Source organism: Salmo salar, chromosome 06, assembly GCF_965601325.2.
Source record: "Salmo salar chromosome 06, fSalSal1, whole genome shotgun sequence".
Lineage (NCBI taxonomy): Eukaryota > Metazoa > Chordata > Actinopteri > Salmoniformes > Salmonidae > Salmo > Salmo salar.
The window spans coordinates 3,018,264-3,030,488 of record NC_138296.1 but is presented as its reverse complement, the minus strand read 5'-3'; the positions used below and the strand labels follow the sequence as shown (position 1 = coordinate 3,030,488).

At 37.6% G+C, this 12,225-nt stretch overlaps 1 protein-coding gene across 1 annotated transcript in view; it reads right to left on the bottom strand.

Moving 5' to 3' along the window:
* LOC145879779 (uncharacterized) overlaps positions 1–10,855 on the bottom strand; it is a 59,393-nt gene extending 48,538 nt beyond the window's left edge. Inside the window, exon 1 of the mRNA XM_082976236.1 lies at positions 10,483–10,855. Coding sequence (XP_082832362.1) covers positions 10,483–10,610 — 128 coding nt within the window. The 5' untranslated portion in view covers positions 10,611–10,855. The remainder of the gene's footprint in view (positions 1–10,482) is intronic.
* Positions 10,856–12,225: the final 1,370 nt, after the last annotated feature.

Genomic DNA, 12,225 nt, shown 5'->3' with positions numbered 1-12,225 from the left:
TAAAGACAAGAGTCTCCTTTATCTAACCACAATGTCTGATTTCAAAAAGGCTTTACAGCGAAAGCAAAACATTAGATTATGTCAGCAGAGTACCAAGCCATAAATAATCAGACACCCATTTTTCAAGCTAGCATATAATGTCACATAAACCCAAACCACAGCTAAATGCAGCACTAACCTTTGATGATCTTCATCAGATGACACACCTAGGACATTATGTTATACAATACATGCATGTTTTGTTCAATCAAGTTCATATTTATATCAAAAAACAGCTTTTTACATTAGCATGTGACGTTCAGAACTAGCATACCCCCCGCAAACTTCCGGGGAATTTGCTAACAATTTACTAAATTACTCACGATAAACGTTCACAAAAAGCATAACAATTATTTTAAGAATTATAGATACAGAACTCCTCTATGCACTCGATATGTCCGATTTTAAAATAGCTTTTTGTGAAAGCACATTTTGCAATATTCTAAGTACATAGCCCAGCCATCACGGGCTAGCTATTTAGACACCCGGCAAGTTTAGCACTCACCAATATCAGATTTACTATTATAAAAGTTTGATTACCTTTTGTTGTCTTCGTCAGAATGCACTCCCAGGACTGCTACTTCAATAACAAATGTTGGTTTGGTCCAAAATAATCCATCGTTATATCCGAATAGCGGCGTTTTGTTCGTGCGTCCCAGACACTATCCGAAATGGTAAATCAGGGTCGTGCGCATGGCGCAATTCGTGACAAAAAAATTCTAAATATTCCATTACCGTACTTCGAAGCATGTCAACCGCTGTTTAAAATCAATTTTTATGCAATTTATCTCGTAAAAAAGCGATAATATTCCGACCGGGAATCTCCTTTTCGGCAAACAGAGGAAAAATCACAAAGACGGGGGCGGCCAGGGCACGCGCCTAAGCCCACAGTCCCTTGATCGGCCACTTGAGAAAGGCGATAATGTGTTTCAGCCTGGGGCTGGGATGACGACATTCAGGTTTTTCCCGGGCTCTGAGCGCCCATGGAAGACGTAGGAAGTGTCACGTTAGAGCAGAGATCCTTTGTAAAAGATAGAGATGGTAAAGAATTTCAAGAAATGGTCAGACAGGCCACTTCCTGTAAAGGAATCTCTCAGGTTTTGACCTGCCATTTGAGTTCTGTTATACTCACAGACACCATTCAAACAGTTTTAGAAACTTTGGAGTGTTTTCTATCCAAAGCCAATAATTATATGCATATTCTAGTTACTGGGCAGGAGTAGTAACCAGATTAAATCGGGTATGTTTTTTATCCAGCCGTGAAAATACTGCCCCCTAGCCATAACAGGTTAACACAGTGTCCAGAGAAGGGCCAGATGTAAACAGAATGCTGTCGTCTGCGTAGAGGTGGATCAGGGAATCACCCGCAGCAAGAGCTACATCGTTGATATATACAGAGAAAAGAGTCGGCCCAAGAATTGAACCCTGTGGTACCCCCATAGAGACTGCCAGAGGTCCGGACAACAGGCCCTCCGATTTGATGCACTGTACTCTATCTGAGAAGTAGTTGGTGAACCAGGCGAGGCAGTCATTTGAGGAACCAAGGCTGTTGAGTCTGCCGATAAGAATACGGTGATTGACAGAGACGAATGCCTTGGCCAGGTCGATGAAGACGGCTGCACAGTACTGTCTTTTATCGATGGCGGTTATGATATCATTTAGTACCTTGAGCGTGGCTGAGGTGCACCCGTGACCAGCTCAGAAACCGGATTGCATAGCAGAGAAGGTGCGGTGGGATTCGAAATGGTCGGTAATCTGTTTGTTGACTTGGCTTTCGAAGACCTTAGAAAGGCAGGGCACAGCAGAGAAGGTACGGTGGTGTATATCATACACCACAGTTGAGGAACAATGGGAAAGTCATTCTGCTTTGAATGCTGAAAAACTTGTAACCCCACTTTTGAGAAAATGGCCATTAAATGCTTTGGTACCTACTGGAGAGCTCTTCTTTGTCTACAGGGTTGTTACTTTGGCAGTTAATGTCACCCATCTAAATAAATCGTTTTTTATATATAATTAACCAAATATCCAATGGTGTAGAGTGACGCGAATTACAAATACCTCAAAAATGCAAAAACTTCAATTTTTCAAACATATTACTATTTTACACCATTTTAACCTGTTAGGGCTAGGGGGCAGTATTTACACGGCCGGATAAAAAACGTACCCGATTTAATCTGGTTATTACTACTGCCCAGAAACTAGAATATGCATATAATTATTGGCTTTGGATAGAAAACACCCTAAAGTTTCTAAAACTGTTTGAATGGTGTCTGTGAGTATAACAGAACTCATATGGCAGGCAAAAACCTGAGAAGATTCCAAACAGGAAGTACCCTCTCTGACCATTCCTTGGGCTTCTTGGCTCTGTTTAAAGAAAATTTAGGATCTTTGCTGTAACGTGACACTTCCTACGGCTCCCATAGGCTCTCAGAACCCGGGAAAAGCTGAACGATGTAATTCCAGCCGCTGGCTGAAAAACTTTAGCGCGTTTGGATGGTGGTCGATCAGAGGGCCATCAGACTGAGGCTCGTGCACAAGGGGATCCCATGCTTTTACTTTCTCTCTCTTTGAACGTAAACACGCTTTCCCGGTCGGAATATTATCACTTTTTTACGAGAAAAATTGCATAAAAATTGATTTTAAACAGCGGTTGACATGCTTCGAAGTACGGTAATGGAATATTTAGATTTTTTTGTCACGAAATGCGTCGTGCGCGTCACCCTTCTTTACCATTCGGATAGTGTCTTGAACGCACGAACAAAACAGAGGATATTTGAACATAACTATGGATTATTTTGAACCAAACCAACATTTGTTATTGAAGTAGAAGTCCTGGGAGTGCATTCTGACGAAGAACAGCAAAGGTAATAACATTTTTCTTATAGTAAATCTGACTTTGGTGAGTGCTAAACTTGGTGGGTGTGTAAATAGCTAGCCCTGTGATGCCGGGCTATCTACTTAGAATATTGCAAAATGTGTTTTCACCGAAGCTATTTTAAAATCGGACATAGCGAGTGCATAGAGGAGTTCTGTATCTATAATTCTTAAAATAATTGTTATATTTTTTGTGAACGTTTATCGTGAGTAATTTAGTAAATTCACCGGAAGTTTGCGGGGGGTATGCTAGTTCTGAACGTCACATGCTAATGTAAAAAGCTGTTTTTTGATATAAATATGAACTTGATTGAACAAAACATGCATGTATTGTATAACATAATGTCCTAGGTGTGTCATCTGATGAAGATCATCAAAGGTTAGTGCTGCATTTAGCTGTGGTTTGGGTTTATGTGACATTATATGATAGCTTGAAAAATGGGTGTCTGATTATTTCTGGCTGGGTACTCTGCTGACATAATCTAATGTTTTGCTTTCGTTGTAAAGCCTTTTTGAAATCGGACAGTGTGGTTAGATTAACGAGAGTCTTGTCTTTAAAATGGTGTAAAATAGTCATATGTTTGAGAAATTGAAGTAATAGCATTTCTAAGGTATTTGAAAAACGCGCTACAGGATTCCACTGGCTGTTACGTAGGTGGGACGATTTCGTCCCACTGGCCCTAGAGAAGTTAAAGACAAGACTCTCTTTTATCTAACCACATGGTCCGATTTCAAAAAGGCCTTACAACGAAAGCAAATCATTAGATTATGTCAGGAGAGTACCCAGCCAGAAATAATCACACACCCATTTTTCAAGCTAGCATATAATGTCACAAAAACCAAAACCACAGCTAAATGCAGCACTAACCTTTGATGATCTTCATCAGATGACACTCCTAGGACATTATGTTATACAATACATGCATGTTTTGTTCAATCAAGTTCATATTTATATCAAAAAACAGCTTTTTACATTAGCATGTGACGTTCAGAACTAGCATACCCACCGAAAACTTCCGGTGAATTTACTAAATTACTCACGATAAACGTTGGACAAAAAACATGACAATTATTTAAAGAATTATAGATACAGAACTCCTTTATGCAATCGCGGTGTCAGATTTTAAATAGCTTTTCGGTGAAAGCACATTTTGCAATATTCTGAGTAGATAGCCTGGCCATCATGGCTAGCTATTTTGACACCCACCAAGTTTGGCACTCACCAAACTCAGATTTACTATAATAAAAATTGGATTACCTTTGCTGTTCTTCGTCAGAATGCACTCCCAGGACTTCTACTTCAACAACCAATGTTGATTTGGTTCAAAATAATCCATAGTTATATCCAAATAGCTCAGTTTTGTTCGTGCGTTCAAGTCACTATCCGAAGGGTGGTGTGTTTCGTGACAAAAAAATTCAAAATATTCCATTACCGTACTTCGAAGCATGTCAAACGCTGTTTAAAATCAATTTTTATGCGATTTTTCTCGTAAAATAGCGATAATATTCCAAACCGGAGACATTTTATCCGTTCAAACACTGAAAGTAAAACATGGAGTCGTCACATGCACGCGCGCACCAGTGCCATTGTCCTCAGAAGGACCACTCACCAAAACCCCTGCTGTTTTTCGCCCAGAGACTGCAGAGCTATCATTCAACGTTCTGGCGCCTTCCTAGAGCCAATGGAAGCCTTAGAAAATCTCACGTTACAGCAGAGATCCTGTATTTTCGATGAAGAGGCTATAGAAGGACAAGAAATGGTCAGACAGGGCACTTCCCATATTGAATCTTCTCAGGTTTTGGCCTGCCATATGAGTTCTGTTATACTCACAGACACCATTCAAACAGTTTTAGAAACTTTAGGGTGTTTTCTATCCAAATCTACTAATGATATGCATATTCTAGTTTCTGGGAAAGAGTAATAACCAGATTAAATCGGGTACGTTTTTATCCGGCCGTGAAAATACTGCCCCCTTTCCCTAAAATGAACTAGAAAATGTTATATCTTGCAATTCTGAGTTATTACTACTTTAGTAAGGAATTAAAAATTATTTAGTAGTACTGCAGTTGCTACATAATTCCAATAGATGGCAGCATAAGACCACAAATGATATTTCAGAAGATTAGTTTAGTTTTCTCCCTGGATACACCACCACTCCCCCTCACAGGAAAACTCCTGTGTGGCTTCTTTCTGTCCCTTTTCACACTGCTAACGCAAGAGAAAGGACTGAAAAAGCATTTAACAGATTACTGTGAAGTAAAATAATGATGATTCATGTTTATTATTACCTGTTTTTATGCTCATGTTTTGAGGGAAAAAGGAAACCGCACACTGCTCTTGATAGTATCACTGATCTTTATCCGTTCACATCGAAAGGGGTTGGAAGAAAAACATATAAGTGCTACCAAATATAACAATATGTATTTCATAAATAGTCAAATAAAGTGTATAAATAAGAGATATTAAATACGTCTGTAAAATCACAATGAGGACATAACTTGCTCGGTAGGTCTATCATTAATCATTGGGTACATCTACAAAGAAACATCAGAGTAATCTTAAATAGGGGCATGTTTTGAAATTGTACTTCATCACTATTTCGATTACCATTAAGCCTGAACATTTATTCAGTCATCTCTGGTTGAGAAAAACTTATTTTCCCAGCACATTCATTGTCAAATTCATCAACCAGCATCGACCCACTCTGCCTTCTCACACAAGTAGTCAACTCAGCCCCACTAAAAAGCTGGTGTCGTCACTCTGCCTTCTCCAGGGGCATGTTGAGGTAAATTAACTAACCAGGAGGGTTGCATGCTGTAATTTATTGGCGGGCTGGAAGACGCACTCTTGTCTTTTCTATATCGTGGCCGTTTAGTCCCAATATGAGATATGAATTTTATTTAATTTTATTTAACCTTTATTTAACAAGGAGGGGCTCATTGAGATTTATAATCTCCTTTTCAAGAGCGTCCTGGCCAAGATATCCAGCACCAAGTCATTACAAAAATTACAGACAAACAACATGAAAAACTACAAGTAATCTAGTAAAAACCATAGAATTCACAAGAGTATAACAAAATCAAAACAGCATATTAAAAACATTGACAGGTCAGGGAATCAGTCTCAAGATCATTCATCAGTGATTTAAAAATACCAATCGGGACAAGTTACAGTTTAAAAGTATTTTGTAAGGCGTTCCAAGACGATGGCGCAGAGAACATAAAAGCCCTTTTACCAAATTCAGTTTGGAATTAAGAAAATGTTTTATAATGCATGTATACTAAAGTTGAGGTAGTGACTATTGATAATTTACCAGGGTTCAATACCTGCTATAGTCACTATTTATGTTGCTCTCCCAAAAACAACACAGGCCTAATACGAGATATATAGCTAACTAAAGTAATGACTGACCATTTTAGAAAATCATGGGACATATAGTCTGTGGTTGCATGCTATGTTATGTCAATCATATTGCTGCTTGTAGCCTATAACTGATGCTTTGTGGTCTTATGCTGCCATCTATTGGAAATATTTAGCAATTAAAAGTTATTAATTCACTGACAGACATTTGTGAGGCAGCTGAGAAATAAAGTGTATTTTTCTCATTAATTCGTTAGATCAGTCTCAAACCTGCCCCACCTATCCTACACCAATTCCTGGACTTTCACATAGAGGTTACTAGGTCACCCAGTTCAAACCACATTTGGAAAATAAAACTAATGTGTCTTGTTTATCAAGTGTTCTGCCTTGAAACAATAAATATAATAAAATAACAAAACAAAAAAGCAAAATGTTTAGACAGGTTTTGATTAACAAAATAATCAACATGCTATTTAGTGCTATAATGGTATTCACTAACATAATATTATTACTAAAATAGTTTCTAAAAGGGTTCTAGGCCCTACCCTGGAATTAGGGGTTAAGGATTAGGCTAAAACAGGTCATATGTAGGGTTAGGGGTTAAGGCAAAAATAGGTCATATGTAGGGTTAGGGGTTAAGGCTAAAATAGGTTCTACCTAGGACTAGGGTTAAGGATAAAATCAGTTATACGTAGGGTTAGAGTTTCTGTATAGCACTTTGTGACATCTGCTGATGTAAAAAGGGCTTTATAAATACATTTGAGTGAATGTTAGGTTCAGGGTTTTTAAGGTAAAAATCAGTGTGGGTTTATATCTCTCTTACTCCTCCCTGTGGCCTTCTGTGGGTTCTACATAACTCATTCACGACAGCTGCTATACTCATAATCTGAGGTAGCAAACTGCGTCAGATCTACAAATCAATGAGCTAGACCTGTCCATTTGGTTTGCAAATCAGTGAACCTGCGCTTCATTCGCTCAAACTGATGCCTACGAACGAAGATTTCGATCAAATTACCCAGCAGCCATTTAGGGACAACGAGTCGTCAAAAAAAAGTGTTATTTCTTAATTAGAAAATGTCTTCTGTCTGTTTAAATCAGCTACATCTTGAAAAAGAGGACAGGGACGTGTTTTGTTTAAGTTCTAAACCTTTTTCTGAAAACACATATGGTTAACCATGACCAGAAAATGTTTAACATTTAGTACTGTCGGTCACCAAAACATAAACCCAGACGAATAGTGACATCGCTCAAAAAGTAGCTGTAATACTGTTAATAAGTTACCTGAGGTCATCGTTCAATTTAATGCCGAGAAGTCTCATTGATAACAATAGAAAAGCAGAACTTGGTGCCACGGTGCTCAATAGAACTAATAGGAGCTGGCAGGGTGAAAATTCACCTGAAATAAGGCCTGTTCTTTAGCAATTACCTCAAAACTAGAGACATAAGGTAATGTTACGAAACTGGTCTCCATGGCGGATGCAATTAAGTACTTTTTATCAACAACAAAAAACATTGTTAAAAATGTAATGTGTCCAGCCTACTGAGGAGCCCCGAAAATAATATTCAAAAGTGTGGTCCTTGGACACAGAGGGTTTAAACACTAAAGTTACCGTCCATCTAGTGAGGAGAGGAGAACCGGACAGAGGTAGCCAGCATCCGTCAACAAGAGAGGGAGAAGCCCTCCACAGATTTAAGAGTTAACAGCAGGTGTCTTGATAATACTATAGAATAATGCAGTGAGTCAGTGGTTCCTGCTCCACATGTAAATGCTTTGTAGTAGTTAAAAATAATGTTTTGATATTTCATATGATAAATCCATAAATAATATATGTCTTGTGCTTTTGGCAATGATTTATGTATAATACTTATGTATAACAAGTGATAACATGTATGTCTCCAAAGCGTTTTGTCTTCATTTTGGCAGGTTCATTTATGCTAATTTCTCAAGATTAACTCAGGTTTTCGTCCAGCGGCTAAGGAGTTGGAGCTGTGGCAGGAGTTGGACCTGTGGTCGAAAGGTGGCTGGTTTATACCCCGGGCCGGGCGCTGGAAAAAACGGGAGGAATTGATCTGACCACTGGAGGGCTGCTGGGTTCACATCCTCAAAACATTCACCTTTCGTTGATCAGAACTCTAGAGGTTCTTCGCCCAAAAATATATATCACTTTTAGTGATTCCATATATTAACCTGTTAGGGCTAGGGGGCAGTATTGACACAGCCGGATATAAACCGTACCCAATTTAATCTGGTTACTACTCCTGCCCAGTAACTAGAATATGCATATAATTATTGGCTTTGGATAGAAAACACCCTAAAGTTTCTAAAACTGTTTGAATGGTGTCTGTGAGTATAACAGAACTCATATGGCAGGCCAAAACCTGAAAAGATTTCATGCAGGAAGTGGCCTGTCTGAGAAGTAGTGTTTCATCTTGGCTCTTTTTATTGAAGACTGAGGATCTGTGCAATAACGTGACACTTCCTACGGCTCCCATAGGCTCTCAGAGCCCGGGAAAAAGCTGAACGATATCGAGGCAGGCTCTAGCTGAAACACGTTATCGCTTTTGGCAAGTGGCCACTCAGAGTACTATGGGCTTAGGCGCGTGCCCGAGTCAACGGAATGCTTTCTTTTCTTTTGTCTGTTTACCTAAACGCAGATTCCCGGTCGGAATATTATTGCTTTTTTATGAGGAAAATGGCATAAAAATTGATTTTAAACAGCGGTTGACATGCTTCGAAGTACGGTAATGGAATATTTCAAAAAAAAATTGTCACGAATTGCGCCATGCTCGCCACCCTTATTTACCCTTTCGGATAGTGTCTTGAACGCACGAACAAAACGCCGCTGTTTGGATATAACGATGGATTATTTTGGACCAAACCAACATTTGTTATTGAAGTAGAAGTCCTGGGAGTGCATTCTGACGAAGACAGCAAAGGTAATAACATTTTTCTTATAGTAAATCTGACTTTGATGAGTGCTAAACTTGCTGGGTGTCTAAATAGCTAGCCCTGTGATGCCGGGCTATCTACTGAGAATATTGCAAAATGTGCTTTCACCGAAAAGCTATTTTAAAATCGGACATATCGAGTGCATAGAGGAGTTCTGTATCTATAATTCTTAAAATAATTGTTATGCTTTTTGTGAACGTTTATCGTGAGTAATTTAGTAAATTCACCGGCAGTGTTCGGTGGGAATGCATGTATAAACCCAAACATGCATGTATTGTATAAGATAATGTCCTAGGGTTGTCATCTGATGAAGATCATCAAAGGTTAGTGCTACATTTAGCTGTGGTTTGGGTTTATGTGACATTATATGCTAGCTTGAAAAATGGGTGCCTGATTATTTCTGGCTGGGTACTCTGCTGACATAATCTAATGTTTTGCTTTCGTTGTAAAGCCTTTTTGAAATCGGACAGTGTGGTTAGATTAACGAGAGTCTTATCTTTAAAATGGTGTAAAATAGTCATATTTTGGAAAAATTTAAGGTTTTGCATTTCTAAGGTATTTGAATAACGCGCCACGGGATTACACTGGCTGTTGAGTAGGTGGGACGCAAGCGTCCCACCTAGCCCATAGAGGTTAAGGAAGTGATAGAAGCCTTTTCGCTTCTACAAGGAACCTTCTTTTCTAAGAGCGTAAAACAAACACATTTATCTTTTGATTATTTAATTATCTACATCATGTTATTTCAAGTTCTCCCTTTGGAGCACAACATCACGTTGTTAAAAAACAATCCTAAATTGGGCGTGGCTATAAATTAGGCAAATTGAAGGCATCTAGGGCGTAATATGTGTTCGATGAAAACGTTGTAGAAAACATTATTGGCAAGGGACTTGATGCCTACTATGCCAAAGCTATTTAGAGTTGTTAAACGGGTGTGAAGTGTATTGATATAACGGTAAAATTGTCAAAATTCTGCTTGTGACAACAATCAGAATTGTTTAAAAAATATGCATGCCATTATATTAGGCGATAATTAAGAGTAGACAAAGTGGTCGTGTCATGTGAAAATTCTATCAAATGTCTTACATTGCAACGAGTACAGTCAGGAACCCCTGCAGTACCTCCACAGACCCCGGATTGAGAACCCCTGATTTAGCAGATGCTCTTATCCAAGGAGATTTACAGTAAGTGCATTTATCTTAAGATAGCTATTTATTTTGGAAATAAACGTAATAAATTATTCCTAAAATTGTTATCTCACCTCTTAGCTTTGGTGTCATGTCCCCCAGAGAGAAGCCTTTTAAAGGAAGGGCCCCCCTCCTCTCTCTCCCCAGAGAGACTCATTTTAGAGGCAGGGTCCTCCTCTTCTCTCTCCCCAGAGAGACTCATTTTAGAGCACTGACCCCTAAACAGAGATCCAGGATGTTGGTTGTGGTTAACACAGTAACAACTATTTATTGAAGGTCAATTGTTCTATTAATTATCTCTTAGAAATAAAACATTAACTAACAGACACATCCAAACAGTCAGGTGATTTAATGCATCACATGAATATGTAGTTGTGATTGCTATTTTTCACATTTTCTCCATGTAGTGGAGATGTTATGTTGATGTTACATAATGTTATATTATGTAAAGTAGGCTAGGTTATAATGTATAGTAGTGGGTTGTTAGTGATATGTAGATGTTATATTATATTAGTGATATGTAGGTGTTATATTATGTAAAGTAGACTAGGTTATAATGTATAGTAGTGGGTTGTTAGTGATATGTAGAAGTTATATTATGTAAAGTAGACTAGGTTATAATGTATAGTAGAGGGTTGTTAGTGATATGTAGATGTTATATTATGTAAAGTAGACTAGGTTATAATGTATAGTAGAGGGTTGTTAGTGATATGTAGATGTTATATTATGTAAAGTAGACTAGGTTATAATGTATAGTAGTGGGTTGTTAGTGATATGTAGATGTTATATTATGTAAAGTAGACTAGGTTATAATGTATAGTAGTGGGTTGTTAGTGATATGTAGATGTTATATTATGTAAAGTAGACTAGGTTATAATGTATAGTAGTGGGTTGTTAGTGATATGTAGATGTTATATTATGTAAAGTAGACTAGGTTATAATGTATAGTAGTGGGTTGTTAGTGATATGTAGATGTTATATTATGTAAAGTAGACTAGGTTATAATGTATAGTAGTGGGTTGTTAGTGATATGTAGATGTTATATTATGTAAAGTAGACTAGGTTATAATGTATAGTAGTGGGTTGTTAGTGATATGTAGATGTTATATTATGTAAAGTAGACTAGGTTATAATGTATAGTAGTGGGTTGTTAGTGATATGTAGATGTTATATTATGTAAAGTAGACTAGGTTATAATGTATAGTAGTGGGTTGTTAGTGATATGTAGATGTTATATTATGTAAAGTAGACTAGGTTATAATGTATAGTAGTGGGTTGTTAGTGATATGTAGATGGTATATTATGTAAAGTAGACTAGGTTATAATGTATAGTAGTGGGTTGTTAGTGATATGTAGATGTTATATTATATTAGTGATATGTAGATGTTATATTATGTAAAGTAGACTAGGTTATAATGTATAGTAGTGGGTTGTTAGTGATATGTAGATGTTATATTATGTAAAGTAGACTAGGTTATAATGTATAGTAGTGGGTTGTTAGTGATATGTAGATGTTATATTATGTAAAGTAGACTAGGTTATAATGTATAGTAGTGGGTTGTTAGTGATATGTAGATGTTATATTATGTAAAGTAGACTAGGTTATAATGTATAGTAGTGGTTGTTAGTGATATGTAGATGTTATATTATGTAAAGTAGACTAGGTTATAATGTATAGTAGTGGGTTGTTAGTGATATGTAGATGTTATATTATGTAAAGTAGACTAGGTTATAATGTATAGTGATCTAAATGTTTAGAGGTCTAAACCTCGACTCTGGCTCCCGAGTGGCACAGTGGTGTAAGACACTGCATCTCA